This window comes from Phasianus colchicus, chromosome 1 (genome assembly GCF_987193195.1).
Source record: "Phasianus colchicus chromosome 1, bPhaCol1.hap1.1, whole genome shotgun sequence".
Taxonomy (NCBI): domain Eukaryota; kingdom Metazoa; phylum Chordata; class Aves; order Galliformes; family Phasianidae; genus Phasianus; species Phasianus colchicus.
In genome coordinates, this window is record NC_143436.1 from 38,816,750 (window position 1) to 38,834,447 (window position 17,698).

At 39.5% G+C, this 17,698-nt stretch overlaps 1 protein-coding gene across 9 annotated transcripts in view; it reads right to left on the reverse strand.

Annotated features, from left to right (window-relative positions):
• Positions 1 to 17,698, reverse strand: part of OSBPL8 (oxysterol binding protein like 8) — an 81,418-nt gene that overhangs the window by 45,934 nt on the left and 17,786 nt on the right. For 3 of the 9 annotated variants that reach the window (XM_031589678.2, XM_031589676.2, XM_090139006.1), the window contains exons 2-3: positions 6,779 to 6,882; positions 2,449 to 2,485 (exon numbers count right to left, since the gene is read on the reverse strand). In XM_031589678.2, the coding sequence (XP_031445538.1) occupies positions 2,449 to 2,485; positions 6,779 to 6,820 (79 nt within the window). In that variant the 5' untranslated portion in view covers positions 6,821 to 6,882. Of the gene's footprint in view, positions 1 to 2,448; positions 2,486 to 5,593; positions 5,755 to 6,778; positions 6,883 to 13,592; positions 13,664 to 17,698 lie in introns of those variants that run through there. The other 6 variants (XM_031589680.2, XM_031589683.2, XM_090139053.1 and 3 more) reach the window with 4 other exon arrangements.

Genomic DNA, 17,698 nt, shown 5'->3' on the forward strand with positions numbered 1-17,698 from the left:
GTGGTACATACTTAAATTATCCATTTACTGACTATGCTTGATGGTCCCAATGGCTAATTTCTAACTTATTTGAAGTCAGAAATGATTTTATCCTGGAATTTCAGTAAATTCACAAAATAAAGTAGGTTTATCTCTCAGAAAAAGAGCAATGGTCATTCACTCTAGTGTCTTGCTTACTGGTGAAAGTTTAAGATGAATGAATGATGTTCCTAGTCAAACGTGTTACTTCTCATTTGCCCAAAATACCAAACTGAAGCTTCTAGTTTTAAACTTAGGTGTCCACACATACCTGCAGTAAAATCTTGGCAAACTAACAAAAGCTGTAAGTCTCAAAAAACCCACACTCATACGCAGACTAATCTTCAAAGCACTCACTTTCTAGAGAGTAAGGCTTTAGCATCTTAATCAGGTCTTTATGGCATGGACATCCAAAATCTGATTTTTCTAATGTCACTTAATTCTTAGGTTTCATATGTCATCTTTGCAACCTGAGAAATGGATTTAGTAGATACATACTCAGCATGCACATCAAGTAAGGTACAACAGCATTGCCAACCATTTCTTCCACTCAATGGCCTCTCAGTGGTTATGTATTTTAAGACTTCAGCTCAGGCTTCAGAGCACTCATTCAAAAGAGAGAAGATCTTAGTTCATCCTATCCTTTACCTGAACGGGTTTAAACTCATATAGTCTATCTCCTTGAAACTAAGCAGAATGCTATTTTAGAAAAGAAACATCAAGTAGTAAACATCAAAGTCTCTTTGTGAATCTTTGGAGGGCACATTTGAATACCAACAGAACTGTTAGAGATGATAATTCCTACTTCATTCTATTTCTCACTACTAGCAATCAAATTACTAATTATAGATTGTCAGTAAGATTTATGTATCAGAAGAAATACAAATTGAGGTCTTTACAGCCAATTTATTTCATCAGATGAAGTTATGAAGAAAAAAAAACTGAAGTGGTAGATTGCCAATTCTTCTGCTCCATAATGAGCATATCATATCAAAGTGCCTACACACTTAAAAACAATACAAGGACGTGAGATATAGGAAAAGGTTTATACAAATTCAGTTCTGCATTAGTTTTTACTAAGAAGCAACAGCAGCTCCACTTACAGAAAATCCAGAAAATTATAAGCTGGTAAATCAGAAGTGTTATTTAGGTAGTTATTTTAGCAGTAAGATTTTAAATACTCTGTTCAGGAATTTTCTAGCACCTAGCATGGTTACTTCTTTCATTGAAAAAAAAAATTAAAAAATAACTTCAAAATGTGGGATAAAGAGGCTTCAGGAACTCTATGCATGCACTTGAGTACACTCTAGTAAATGTAAGCTTTTCTGATCAAACATTTATATAGCACAGCTGTCTCATATTTTTTTCAAAGAATCACAGAGTAGTTAAGGTTGGAAGGGATCTCTGGAGCTCATCTGTTCTACCCCTTTGCTCAAGCAGGTACGCTTAGAGAAAGTTGCCCATTTTTACATTCGACTGTGAGGTTTTTTGCAATCAAAGTCTGGAAGAGTATTTGTACCTCCTATCTGCAGCATACAAGAAGCTATATATAAGATATATTAAGCTATATATAAGGTGTATTAAGCTATATATAAGATATATTAACTATATATCGTAAATTCAGACAAGAGGCCAGCAGCTGCAAGACAGAGATAAATACCTCAAATAAGTTTATTTTGTACATCTATTATTACAGAAAGTAGCAGCATGTATTAATTTGAAAAATGAACAGTCGGATGCTAAAGGAACTCTTTCCATTGTCAAAAAGATAAATATTTCAATGATTAAATATCATTTTAATATTAAGAATGTGCCTCGCCAAAATGTACTCTTCATAAAGAGAAAACCTCTACCTGGTATGGGATACATGGACAGCCCACAATAACTGATTAAAATCATAGCTTCTGCACAGATTTCTTACAAAGGAGAAAGTTCATGCCCACACCTGTCCCTCCCTCACAAGCACAGACTCTAAATCCCAGGCAAAGTTACTCTGCCAACATATGATCACACTGATGCACATGAAGCAGTGGCACTGGTTGATCTTTGCACGCTCATGAACACACAGAAGTTTTCTCTGTTAAAACAGCAGAGTCAATCTTTGAGTATTACAGTTCATGCACCAGTTGATTTCTGATGACTTACTGAAATAACTTAATGAAATTAAACAAACCATACAGCACCATAAACATAAAACTGCAAAAATGAATTTATTTCTGAACCACTATTTCCTTGTCTTTATTATCTACACTACAGAAGCTTCTGAAGGATTTTTTTTTTTCAAAACAGTAAATTTTCCACTGTATCTCTGCTTCTGGATTTGAAGACAGAAGAAAATAAATTATTTAGCCTAGGTGCTCACGTACAAAGAAAGGGACTACCTATTATGCACATATGTCCAAAATATCATATAAAGGTGTGTTTACTTACTTGATGGTCCATGAGAGTCTCTGTTATCACCATGATGCTGTGTACACATACAATTGAAGAACGAAGAACAGCAAACAAAAAGATCCAGGCCAGGAAGAAGCAAGTGCACAAAAGCAGCAGCAGCGGGAAAGAAGAAGGACAATGAAAACAGAGTTAGTTCGTGGCTAAAATACAACATGCACATCAGAATCAAAGGCAAGACCTCAAGAGAATTAGCAGCTTAGAAAAGTCAAAGCAACAAAACTGACACATATACTAATAAAGCAGCCATTAGAAGCCGTCACTGTGTAGTTAGTGTACATGATGAGCAACTGCCCAAGCTGCTAATTCTGAGCAGTGGGAATCTCCCACTGCTACTATGACTTGATATATAACGTACACTAAGAAATTTCCAGCTGAAATGTTTTCAGAAGGCTAAAGCTCAAACGAAAGTTGAAATAACATTTATTTCCAAAACTGGACCACTTTCAGACAGGTGTTTCAGAAATAAAAAAACTCTGAAATGATCTTAGTGTGCAAACAAGCACAAAAGCACTAAAGCCATATCCAAGCCAGTGGCTTCAGTAGGCCTAGAAGCCTTCATTTTGTATCAAAATATTCCCAAAGAATAACTTGCATTAAAACATTATCTTCCTCCCATTGAGATACATGAAATGCGGCTACTGCAGGAGAACAATCACACACTAACAATCTGGACACCTTTCTGACATTGGAATTGGAATCACTTAAAAGTCACTAGTACCCAAAGCCACAATGGGCTTAAGATCCCACTGTGCTTAGCAGTATATAGACAAGGTAAGTTCCACCCGTCTCAAAAGGTTTACTACTTTTGAGACACATGCAAAAAACAGAAGAGGTGAAAGCCAGCACACAGCATGAAATGCCATTTTCTTTCTAACACCAAAATAAATCCAAAAAAGCTGTACCTGCTATACCTCAGACAAAAACCTTCTGCTCTATTTCCATGTAGAAAGGAAATCTTTGTCCTGCTTTGTAAAGCATTCAGTTTTACCTCTCTGTTATCAGGACTAATTAACAGCAAACTTGAAAAAAGTAAAAATCTTTGCAAGCAGGAGACTCATCAGTCCCCATCTTAAAACATAGACTTCTATTCCTCACAGATGATAAGAGGCATAAAATCATCACTGCTACATGCAGTGACAAGCAAACCTAAAATACTGAAACAAGAATTCTGAACCTGCAGGACAAATCATTGGAAAGATGAGGGAACACTTCTTTCATAATGTTGCACTTCATGGAAATAAAGTGTGCTTGGTAAACAGCCTTCTGCCCCCTGTCAGACACTTTAGGTCAGAGGGAAACACTCCTAAAGGAGCCCATGAACTTACCAGACAAGTTTAAGTACCAGCATATGAAATGCATACAAGAACTCAACAGTTTTCAAGGTACAGCTTTTTAGCAACGTACAGCAGACTAGGAGAAAACTTCTGTTTGGGCTGTAACTGTGCTACCCTAGGCTGTTTACAGACTGAAGAGAATTACTGACAAGAGAGCAAGGAAAGAGCCTGCAGTAGCAGATCCAGCAGCTGATGGAAGGACTTGAAGCACCAATACTCAGTGCTGGTCTGCTTTATTTCACACTGCAAGTCGGAAAGCAAGAGAATAGAACTGGAAAAATAAATTACTAACAGGCACACAGGTCAGAAGTTTTTGATGCACGGTTGCTAACAGCACATACTTACGCGTTGAAGAAACACAGAGAAAAAGCACAGCAGAGGGTTCTGTCTCACAGCTGCTTCTCAAGCAGTTTGATCAAGATACAACATGACACCACAGAGCAGGGCAACCGGTCACCCGAGACGATGCAGGGACTTTTGCGTAAATATTTTAGCATTGCCTGGTTAATCCTATGCACCGGTACAAACAGCTCCCATGCCAGGGACTGAAACACAAGCCTGGCCTAACTCTGTCCCTGATCTTCCCCTATAAACATTCTGTTTACACATCAAACCACGTTCCTTGCTGGTCAGCGTCCCCTTCATTAGAAAGAGCTGAGCCTGTGCATTTACCTAAAACCAGATGAATATTCTGAACATGATGTGAGACATTAAAATACTGAAATGAGATTATCTCAGTCAAGAAGACCTCTCTATTTTCCAATAGCCTATTGCACCTCAACGATTTGTAATTCCTATCCCTGCAGATCAGCAATTCAAACCCTTCAGGAAACAAAAAATTATCATTTTACTACCTCGGTGACTGCTTTGAAAAGAATGCCCCCTTGGGGCATTCCTGTTCCTCATCTCCCATGATTTTTATTTTAAATACAAAGAATTAAGATAAATCAATATACACTTATTTCCAGAGACACAGCCCACTGTATTTTCACATTTATTTAATTGATGACAAGCTTCAGTTACCGAGTAAATCTTCTGCTGAGGCATATTCAATTAAAAGTGTTTCTACCAAACCATACAAAGCTCAGCACTACTCCCAGTAACATTTCAGCTATTCAGTACCAGGGAAAGAAGAACATCGACACAGACCACCTCATGCAACAGCAGCCAGAATACTGTTTTCATACAAAAACTGCTCTGTGCTTCAGAAAAGCATTATATTTAGACTTCATTTCTCAGGGATAAAGCTTATAATAACTGCCACAGAGCCTAAAATTACATCTGCCAACTTGTCTTATAAAACAAAATCCTTCTCCTGTTGAATATTAGGCAAAAGCAAAAGTGAATGTCATGCTAGCGTGTCCCAACCTCACACTATACGAAATCAATTTATTAAAAATATTTACTAGACTTACAATCTAAACCTACAACTAAATTCTTAATAGAGTTTGAATACATATTTTAAAGCCAAATTAGAATTTTTAGACTGATGAAGAGAGATATTTTCAGGAAGCCATCTTTATTACACATGAATCACTAATATTAGTCATGTTTCAATTAAATTCAGGACCAGTAACCCAGCCTGCAGAGCTGATCAGTAAAAAGGACCAATAAAATATAATTTGAGGGGGGGAAAAAAAATTACTTTGCCACCTGCTGATGCATTTAAATAAAAGTACATATTCCCAATTTCAGATGTAACCTGTTAGCTTCCAATGCAGCAAACAGTTTTGCTTCCTATAGAAATGCTCTAGAACAAAAATTTACCACTGATTTGAACTACTTACTGATTGAACTCAGGCTTAATGCTTAATGGAAAGTGCGATATAAGATGATCACTTTTATCCTAGTTTGTGCTGGATCTGCCCAACTTCAGATTTCTATGTAGTAAAACGTACACAGCCTTGCTTCAGGACACCTCTTTAAAAAAACATGCTTTTGTGAAGGCCTGTCACAAAAACAGAAGTAGGAAATTTCAATTACCTTCAACATTACAGTGAACTTTTTTTTTTAGGTTAAGGAGCACAGCAATTGAACTGATGGTATTTTTTTTTTTTTTAATAAAATATCCTATTAGAGAGTTGACAGATGATACTCAAAAGTGCATTGTGCATGGGATGTATACATATTTGTCCTGCACAATCCAGGGAAATTTTAGCTATAGGGAAAAAAAACCCACAATTTTTTAAGTGCATTGTAAAACAATCTCAAAATGATTTCTCAAAAGTATTTTATTACTGCCTTTATCTTTTCAAATAAATAACTTCATGCGGTAGTTGAACCATCACCAAAAAAAGTTTGTTTCTAATTGTTAAACTTCCTATTACCTCAATTTACAGAATTCAATTTTGCCTTTTGGAGGCAGCACTTTGTATCAGAAAACAGTTTTGGAAGGAAAAAATCATTTCCTACTTCAGTTATTAGAGTGCTTTCACATAACGTAGCTTGTGGAAAAAAATAAGTTCTTAAATAATTCTGACAGCCTGATGATGACTAAGTGTCACAGCACCCTCTGTGCTCTTCCTGTTTTTAACTTGTGCTTAGAAAGAGAGCTGGGAGATTCACTACTTCAGGAAATATAATCTGCACAGATTACCAACTGTTGTACCTGAAATGAAAATACATAATTAGCTCTCTTCCTTTCTTTTCTCCCCCTCATTCCACTGAGAAATATTTTTCTTTTTGTCCATAGTAAATAACTGATAAAGTTAACAAGTGAGACTGACAGGAATATTTTTCTTTTGGGATTCAGATGCATGAAGTATCAAATCCAAGAACCAGGCATTTCTTGACATCCAGCCCTCTTGCCATTAGAGTCTACCAAATTATGGTTGATAGGACATAATGTACCAAGTACATCTACCAGAAAAGTATTGACTCCAACAGAAACAATTCAAGCTGTTTGGCTCTTCTCCTAGGAGAAACATCTTTGTTTTCATTTGAATACATGAAGCCACATTTAAGTTACTCACTGAAGTTTTGTCAAGTTCCCCATCAGCCAGAACAGTCTCCATGCTGAAAGAGTGTGTTGTGTCTCTCCTTCAGCTACAGTTCTTCCATCCTGCCACTCAATGTCCTGCAGAGAAAACAACAACAAAAAAAAGTAATGCCCAGTGTCTGAAATCCATTAAAAATCTCTCATAGAACAAACAAAGAACACAGAGTCTTCTACTGTATGCACTCTGTATTATGGTTCCTTGCAAAATGCACACACTACCTATAAAACTCAGCCTTTTAGGACTGAAGGGAGAGGCCAGCTTCTGAAAAAATGGTCAAAACAAAAGCTATTCCACACATATTCAAAAAGGCAAGCCTTTACATTTAGTCACACTTGTAACAAATGAGGAAGAGCTGCAAAAACATAAGAAGGAAAAAAAATAGCTAGATAGAGGGAAATCCTTCATTTTTCCCTTGTATTTTTCCTTCATTCCAGATGTCAGCAGCAGCACACTGCTCCAGTCCTGCAGACACAAGCACACAGATAGGCCGTTTGAATATATAGAAGCTGTTCTGGAATAGCAGAGACAAAGAGCTTCTCAGATTAACTTTGGAAACAGCCATGTTTGACTTTGTGGAACCACAACAGAGAAATTAAATTATTCAAGTCAGCCAGCCCATCTGTGGCACGCCTGGGCATTCAGCTCATGGTCACTGCCCTGGAATTTGGCAAACAATACCTCATTCTCTTGATACTTCCTATTTACTTCTCTGATAGAGAACAAAAGCTATAAAAAAACATAACCAACTCAGTACTACACCACATGTGAAGCCAACAGTGAGACAAGAAAAGGGTTTGGAAACAGAACTCAGTGGGAAGGCTTAATCATGTGCTTAGTGGGTTAGAGGGAAGCAGATGAAGATGGGATGAGCGCAGAGATGCCCACCTCCACCTACAGCTCTGCCCCTCTTTCCATGGCCTCAGAGAAGAGACAGAAGCAGAAGTGAGGGCTGCAAGCCAGCCCATACAGAACGGAGGAAGGCAGCATCCCACCAGCTGTCCCAGCAGCCTCAAAGCACATTCACACTGCCTGCCCTCTTGCCAGTCAGCAGAGTATTAGCCCAAGGACACTTTCTTCTTCCTTTCTAAGAAGGGCTGGGCAGGAAGAAGTTGAGTCAGAAGCCAGATGCTGAACATTTGGGCAAGAAGAGGAGCATGAAGACTAGAATGGAATTTTTTTTAAGCTACAGTATTAGCATATTGTGGTTGGGGTACACATGAAGCTGTAGCTTCAGCTCAAGCAATAGCAGAATGAGCAACTGAGCAGAGAGAAAGGTGGTCCCACAGCCTTCTGGGAGCTGGAGGCTGCAGGAGGACGGGGAGAGAGATGGGAAAAGAGGAGTGGGAGAGCACACCAACCAGGCTGTGCAGCTCCAAGCCTGCCTTGGGAAATACACACTCATGGAAGAAAACCTCGCATTTGTTCAACTGTTCCATTATTACCATAGTTTTTGTTCTTGTATTACATAAAGCACATTAGAATTAAAACTCCCTTAGGCAGAACAAATAGAATTAACACACTGTAGCAAATTGAAATACTAAATTACCATAACATACGCCACTGAAACACAAAAGAAAGTGATAACTTTTTTAAACGAAGTCATACTCTGCCATTTTGCTTAAGAAATTGCAAGGGTTATTGTTCTCCATGACTCAGTTCAAGAACCAAGGAAGACCTTATTCATGCACCTCAGCAAGTACTGAGATGACATGTAACCGGGAAGTGTAGCCTGGATGTTCTCATTTAAATTAAAAACACTATCCGTTGGAAAGGAGATTATTATAAGGGATTAATTGCTATTACTGAGGTGAAAGATAACATTACCACGGGCAGAACTTATCCCCACAGCTTTACTTCCAGGAGCAGCAGGCACAGCAGTGCTGCCTCCCCAAGGGCAGCCGGGGTGCAGACCACCGAGGCACCACCGCTTCATGCTCCTGCAGGCCGCTCCTTTTCATCTCTTCACCCCACACCCGTTTGGGGCTCTATTATTAATAGGCTATTCAACAGCACCAGGATGGCTGCACACACATTCAATTTACGGAAACACTAAGCACTCTCAAACAGGATGAAAAAGGAGTGACACTACAAACAGATGTACACGCTGATACCTAAAGCAGTTAGTCAGCTGTCGGAGTTGCATGAACTCGCTGCCACACTCAGTTATGCAAACAAACAGATCTTTCCTGACACTGGAACATTCACCCTAAAGCTGTTTTAAACAGATCTCTATTTTTACCTTATTTTTATCTTTGAGTTATTATTTTTATTGGTAACACTCCTGGTGCATTCTCGTTCTGTCTGTCCACAAAACTGCAGCCCCTTCTTCATCTTCCCTCCTTTCAGTCCCAAAGGTGGTACCCATGACTCCTACCCTAATATCCACTTCTTGGCATTTGCTGCCTTTTGTGGTGGCCAGGCAGCAGACAATCCAGCACAGCCCAGTGCACCACAGAGGAGTTACAGGGGAGGGAAGGCTTTGCCTGCCCACGTTGGAACAGTCGCAAGAATAGAGCAGATGTAGAACTGGTAGGGGACTGCATTCCCCCACGTTGTTTCACAGATCAGCAGACAGTGGGCTACACTTATTTCTCTTGGCAAAACAGAGGATGAAAGTGTACAACATTGGTTCTGAATGTGCCAAAATAAATACCAAAGCAGGAAAAGGGATCTCTATATTGCCAAAAAGGAAAATAAGTCCTAGCACTGAGAGGAAATTTATTTTGAAAATTACAGATTCTAGGACGAGGGAGATGTATTTTTCAGCTGCAGCCAGGTCACTGCATGGGTGCTTCCAAGAGTGAGTGAAGTCTTTTCTACTTCAAAAAGCCCAAACATTAGGTTTGAAAATACAACCCCAATCTTAAATCACCACCTTCTTAGCTTTTGGGAGGCCTTTATGATGTGCTTTTGCTGTTCTCACCATGTACACCAACACTGACAATCTCTCTGTCCGGTTGGTCGGCTTGGGTTTTTTAATTTACAGATGTTCTCATTCTATAATCACACCTCTTAAGAGATTAAACATTCAGAAGAGCTCACAAACTGAAATTATTTCAAGATAAATATATGATGATAGCCCAGCTAATCCCGTTTCTTTTATAAACAACAGATACAAACAGACATTTAGAAAAGCATTGCACATTTTAAAGCAGCTGTAACAATTAGACAAATCATGCTATAAAACAAGCTATTTCTCTCCAACTGTGAAAATAATCTAGGGTGATTAGCTCAGAAGCATACATTTCAAGCAAAAAGGAAGATCCAACTTAGCACACAACCAGCAACCTGTCACGCTAACACCTCTGTTTATTTCCATTGCTGTTTCATCAATGTACCAAGTTATTTGAATCTTTGTAGACTACATGATTTAGGTAGGTTTTAGCTTTGTCCTTAAGTACTGTCACCTGCGGTCATTAGATATCCCATTTGCACTGTGCTGCTTCCACATCTGCTGTAGTATCACGGTTTACACTGCAACACAGTAACTCGTAGACAAGTGCACAGCCCCGACTGTGACCCGCTAATGGGCCCCAGAGAGTGCTTGCTGAAATGGATACCCAGCACTGCTCTGGCCTGCCCAAGGGGGAAGTATTCTCCAGGGCTCTGACCTTAAAACAGACCTGCTAATCTGTTGGACACCTGCCTTCTTTCTTTAAGGTCTGGAATAAGTTACTGCACTTCAAACACCCAAGATGGTTATCAGCTAACAGCATACTCTAAATTTTGTTATGATGACACGGGTGTAATTACTTGACTTCAAAGATCAGCAACAAACACAGGCACACAAGCAAAAATAAAACCTAGCTGTTTGCATTGGCATCAGGAAGGGTAAGAATTGACCTAAGTCCTTTCTGCAGTCACAACAGCACCTGAGAAACACTCCACAGGGAATCACTGAATCATTTAGGTTGGCAGTGCCCCTCATTTAGGTTGGCAGAGTCCATCTGCTCCAACCTCTGCTCAGCAGGGACACTCAGAGCAGGGTGTCCGGGACCATGTCCACGTACATTCTGAAGATCTGCAAGGAGGAGACTCCACAGCCTCTCTGAGCAGCTTCTGCCATTGCTCTGTTTCTTGGTGCTCAAAAGGAATCTCCCGTGTTCCTGTTTGTGCCCATTGGCTCTTGTCCTGGCACTGGGCACCCTGGAAAAAGCCTGGCTCCATCCTCTTTGAATCCTGCCTTCAGGATCACTAAGAGAAGAGGTCTTTTTCTGGCTAAACTGTTCCAGCTCTTCCAGCTTTTTTCTCCTCTGAGGCCCTTCGCTGATCTCCAGTATGTCTATGCCTCTTTTGTACCGGGAAGCCCAGAACTGGACACAGCACTTCAAGTATGGCCTCAATGCTGAGTTGTAGGGAATGATCACCTCTCTCAACCAGTACTCTATTGCAGCCCAGAGCGTCATTGTCCTCCTCTGCAACAAGGGCACATTGCTCCCTCACAGTAAATTTGGTGTCCACCAGGATCACCAGGTAGTTCCACATAAGCAGTTCTCAGCTGTGGTTATCAGTGGGTTCAGTTCAGTAAAGCCTGTATGAAAGCTTAAAATAGTACCCTTGAGAACAGTATAGGTGCTTAAAAAAAATGATAAGTTTCTTAAAAACTAAGAGCTTATGGGAACAGGATAAGTTTTAAGAAATTCAAGAAGTCTAAATCCTAAATCTAACTAGGATAATCAAACGAAGGCTCTCAAATAATTCAAGTATCTTTCAGCAGCCATATGTCAGGGACAAGGCATTTTCGCTCTGGTCCATGCAGTGGGAGACATTCAGGGACACTGAACTCTGAAGAAGATACACATCTCCCATCTGAGGCTGTCTGAATTCAGTGCACCAGAAGAAATACAGCACCCTGGAAGCAGCGTAAGACCACACACTGGCTCTTTCAGTTCATGAGTACACACTGAGTGTGCTCTATTAACAAGCTACAGATCAGGCCAGCTTCTTGCACATAACACAATGTCACCACATGCCAAGGACCGCATGTTTGTTGAGAGCAGTTCCGAGAAAGCAGAAACTGAAGCTGAGTTACTGGTAAAAATGGCATCTGTCCAGAAAGGTCAAAAGCGAGATGATGATCTTGTTAAAAAAAAAAAAAAATCACATTTTCTTCAGCTACCAAAGTAAACATATAATGCATGCTAACAAGAATTTGTAAGAACTAGGGAGAGGTTTTACTCTGCAATTCTGTAAAAGAGAAATCTGAGAGCTGAATAAACCTTCCAGTTCCATGTCTCTTACAGTAAAGTCAGGCCAAATACAAATGCTTGACAAAACTAGTGATAATCTAGGGGAAGCTGTATACGAGTAACTGCATGGTTAGCTCTGAACCACAACATTTAAATCCTCAAAGTTTAAACACCAAATTCAACAAATGCCTCACATGTGCCCCCCCCCCCACATATATTGTGGTCATGTAATGTTTTAAGTCAACAAATACACTCTTTTGAAATGCTTCCTTCCACTGTCAATTTCATCACCTGCCTTCTCATTTCCTGAATAAACAGCTCACATGCAAAGAAAGCTCTTTCCTCTGTTTCTCTATTGCTGTTTTCAGAAGGAAGAAAACAGGAAGGGTGAAACACTTAAGAAAGACTTGAAAAAATTTTCACCTAGAAAAAACTTGGAAAGTAGATGCATACATCTGATAGTTCAGCTATACTTTGTTAATGGTAGATGGCTATGAATGCCAAGAAAAGGATACCAGGCTTCTGAACAGCCACTGCAACTTTAATGAATTACAACCTTAAACAGGCACCCCACGGGCAAACTTATTTCGGTAGAACAATGCTAACATCCTCTCAGAGCTTATGTCAGGTATTCTGGAACCCTTTTGCCATTCATGTACACTTCAAAGCTCCCCAGCCTGTCCCAGTTTTCATGCACATTTTGCATGACTGCTCCCAAGATTCAAAGGAATTGTTGGTCTTAGTGGTAAAAATGGCTGAAAGCAGAATTTCTTTGCATAAGGCTGACTAGTTATTGGAGCATTAGTCCCATTGCCTCCACAAGGCAGTTTTATCAAGGGCTAAATCTAGTTTTTGAACATAAGAATGAGAGGCAATATTATTAGTATTTTTGCATTTACTAAAATTGAAACAGAGACGATCTATGAAGCTTCATAAAATATTCAAAGGACTTGTCCTGCTTTGTTGTGATGATGTAGGGAAAGAAGACTGAATCACAACTGTCATTGGCAAATCTAGTACTTTATTTTTTTATCCTGGGATGCTGCAGTACCAACCAGCAAAATAACCAAGTGGACGCCATACCGACCTTACAGCAGATACAGTTCTATCACTACTAGCATTGTTTATAAGAGATTGTGTTGCTCAAGGACAGCCTTTGTTTGAAGAAAAAAAGATGCACTCTGACAATGTGGTTAGACACCTTTCAAGCTGTTTACCTTTCAGAACCCCACTCTGGGGCACATTGGTCTTGTGTTTCTCCTGCCCAAAGATGTCAAGTTAGAAAATGTTTTAGGAGAGTGACAAGTTCAATCATTTTAATTTTAGGGAATCCTGCCTTTCTTCTAACAGTGTTAGAAATTCTCATTCCCAACTGTAAAGTTACTCCTAGTGCCACACACACACTAGCTACCCAACTCATGCTCATCTCCTTAGAGGCTTGGAGTAGAAGCCAAGACACTCCCAGTAATACACCCTGCGCTGTGCTGAGGCCGACTGGTACTTTCCATGTCTGCATATCTCTCATTTTGACACCTGTATGAGGCTGCAGCAGGAGAGCCCCTGTGGTCACAGCTGAACAAGTCTCCAAGCTAACTCACCCTCCACACTGGGCTGGTCTGGTGGCTGCTTCCGGAGTGGCCTGCAAATACAGGATGTGCTCCCAGCCCACCCCAGCCACATTATGACACGCTGCTTTAAACAGACAGAGGCAGATAACTTCAGCAGGGCTAGGGCAAGTGACTTTTTACATGCCTCTCTGCTTCTACATCCAGCATGGCAGCAGCACAGAGCTTCAGCCTCTGCCACACCGCGTTGTGAAGACGTGGGCTATGCTTACAGCTATGGACCTGCCCAACGCTGGCTGGAAACCAATAAGGAAACAAAAAGAGTCAAGCCACTGGAAAATAAAAAGTAGTGTTTTTGTGAAAGGTTTTTCTGAAATGAAAAAGAAGGTAAGTCAGCAGAGATGTTTCCATTGACAAGATGGATAGGGGACAGAACATTTCCTTCCGTTTCTGATGCCAAAGTGGAATCAGTCACCATTCTGATAAACTGAGACAGACCTGAGTTTCCTTTGCATGGAACTTTCCAAAACAAAATCCAACCTTGTTTCTCCTAAAAGGATTTTGTTTTTGTTTTTGTTTTTCCCTTGACAGATATAACTGTCAGGTACAGAGCCAAAAATTAAAAAGACGGACACCTACTATTCCAAACCTATGAAAATTACTTTAATCATATTAAGTATAAGACTTGAAAAAGCCTCAACAAGGGGATGCTGAAAGTCTATTTTAATACTTCAAAAGAAGCAGAATACTATTTTAGTGATAAAACCCTCTAAACATCTCAGTTACAATACAGTCATAGATACAGAACTATTTTACATGTCATGTGAAAGTCAAAAATACCATCAACTTCATAAGGAATAAAGCTTCAAAGAAAACTATTTTGAGATTACATGCAGTTAATTGCAAGAAATCACATTATTGCAGAACAGTGAATTGCCAATTGCATGACGAACAGTGACTAGGTGAGGGCTGTTTACCTAGCAGAAATGAAGTAAAACATGACAGTTTAAACTGAAATTTCAGTCCTTCTGAAGTGGAAGTGATTTTGCTTGGACAAACAGTTATCATCAGGACCATAACAAAAGCTATCACAGCTGAATTCCAGTGTCATTTCTCTCTGAGCTGACTCAAGCAAACACAAGCAGGATTCCAGTTTGTATCAATTTCAGAAAGCATAACTAGTCAAACCGTTGTGCAACATATTTTGCTTTCTAAGAGTTAATTTACGGTTTTAACACAAACACCAAGCAACTATCTCAGACATTAGAACACCTATTGTTTACACTGTGATACGATTTATGTTTTAAAAAATCTGTAACTGCTGGACTATGGTCAAGAACATGTTTCCAAGTCTGCACCCAAGTTGTTACACAATCCTCTACTTAAGGAGAATCATCCTCTTTTCTCACCCACAGCCTCTCATGCATCTTTACAGGAGTTTCAGATACCTCAAATATAGGACAGCAGTTTCCCTCAAAAGAAAACAAAGCCAATCAAATCTGACTCAGTACAGTCTTGACAATGGAGAAGGACCCAAAGCAACAAAAGCAAATGCAGATTATTACCACAGCCAGGAGTATCACCCAGCTATAAAGGCCAAAGCTCAGAATATGCTAAACATACTCAAAAACTAACAAAAAAAAAAAACAAAAAACAACCCAAACATACACACATGCCTCCCAAAGAGCATAAATGTGGAAGGAATCAACTAGAAATGAATTACAGTATCATATGTTAAGTTGTACACAAGGTCCTTCTCAGTAACTGGAGTAACTAACCAAAAAAAGATACCAATCTTTACTCCTCTTACTGCATCTCTTAACTAATAGTTGTCAGTGTTTGACTGTAGGCTCCTTAGAGCACAAACTATTTCTTTGTTCTGCATCTGTATGCTACTAAATTCAATTTGAACCAAACGCAACAAGACTTCTCAAGTTCAAAGCAATATAAATGATAATTGTTGAGTAACAAGAAAGGTAAGGGAAAATAATCATCTTAATGCACATTACAGCAAAAAGAAGAAAATGAAATTCATAAAATGAATAATATTCCTCCAAAACTGAGTCAGTGTAAAGTTTTAATCCTTCCTCTGCACTGGTATTTTGCCACTTCTCAGAACTGAAAAGGATGACAAATCCATTTTAACACTTTTAAAAATAGATTTCTGTCCCTGTTAAAAGGGAACGAAGTTTTACAAAAAGGAGGTGAAAGGGTGGGTGGGTAATTCCATGTAATGAAAAAACCTTTATGCTTAGCTGACTCACTGACACGTGCGCAGTGTGCTGCCATTTTACTACATTCATTTAGAAATACCACTGGACTACAGGCTTCCAAAAGTCCAACAGTGGTAAAGCTTTTTGAAAAAATTATTTTTATTCCCCCTTATTAGTAAGCACTGTTAAGGAATAGCTTTAATATAAAGAGAATAAAACAGACCATCCATCTTTTCTTACCCAGAGCTACCCAACCTACCAGTACAGAACCACCTTTCTACACCTAAGGACTTAGTTAAACCACTTCTCTGGATGCTGCTTTTAAGAACCATAAACTTCCAAGGGATTCCATTAAGATCAGCTATGATCCTAATTTCAGATCTAAAGTGAGACACACATAACAGAAAATCAGTGAAAGATGTAAACTCTCTTTCACGCTTTTAGCCTCAACGCAAATCTCAGCTGGGCTGTGCATAGCTGCAATACACTTACATTGTGTCCAGGAGGTTTTCATGAGATGGATGATCTGCAGTATTAAACATGGTGATTATTTCAAACAGGAACCTAATGTTCTCTGGTACAATTTAGTTTTCCATATCTTAGCAGCCGTGTCTCTTCTTGACATTAAAATAGAGTCAGTGACATAAGAGACGGCCTTCCTTTGGGTTTCTTTAAGCCAGTGCTAGAAGGTAGTTCCTACAATAGAACTTAAGAGCAAAAGGTCAGAGAAGTGCACAGCAAAAGGAAAAGCCCTAGAAATTGTAACTTAAAGTAGCAGCAGTTCAAGCAAGCACTGATAGCATCTCGCTTACACATCATGGTTTATTAAAAAGATTTAGAAAGTCTAATTTAGATTTCCGTTGTTTATGCCAAGTTTTTTTTTCTTTGCTTAATTAAAATAAGTTGATGCACATAACTTCTGGGTCTTTATGTGTCAGTGCTATTCTGCCTGTTTGCGGTTTGGGATCTGGCATAGAGTTCTTCAGTTTTATTTTCTGTTATGGGGTTTCTCTTTATTATTATTTTTTAAGTCATGAACAAGTATTTCAAATAGCCTGTGCACAGGTTTAGCAAGGACTAATGCTTTTAGTGCCAAAAATTCAAGTTTGTCTTTCTGAAGCAACTGAGCCACTTTCATTTGGAAGTGCTTCATGAATGTCATGCATCCTTTAGTGACAACATGAACTAACAGCACTTAAACAGTATAAGCTGGCTTTGTGGTTTAAGCCAGCAGGCATCTCAGTACCACACAGCTGTTCACTGTGGGATGGGGAAGTCAGAAAAAGGCAAAACTCATGGGCTGGGATAAAGACAGTTCTACAGGAAGAAATGGAAGAGTAAGCAACAATGCTAACAATAATTATAGCATATACAAAATAAGTGATGCAGCTGCTTACCACACTGTGGCATTCCAGACCTTGTCAAGTTACCCAGCTCTTGCTTCTTGGACAGACCTCCGCTTCCCTATCCATTTCTAACCATTAAATTGCCCGTTTCCCATCTAATTTCTTTAGTGATGAGAAGTACTGAATCTTCCATGAAAGCAGTAATGGAAGAGATACAAGCATAATCAAGTGACAACATACCTGCAATTTACAGTCCTCAGAAATCAACTTGGTATTTACCATCATCATCATAGAAACATCATAGAATGGCCTAGGTTGAAAAGGACCTCAGAGATCACCTAGTTTCAACCCCCCTGCAGGGTCACCAACCACCAGACCAGGCTGCCCAGAGCCACATCCAGCCTGGCCTTGAACACCTCCAGGGATGGGGCATCCACAACCTCCTTGGGCAACCTGTTCCGGTGTGTCACCACCCTCTGTGTGAAAAACTTCCTCCTAATATCTAACCTAAACCTCCCTTGTCTCAGTTTAAGACCACTCTCCCATGTCCTGACACTATCCACCCTCATAAACAGCCACT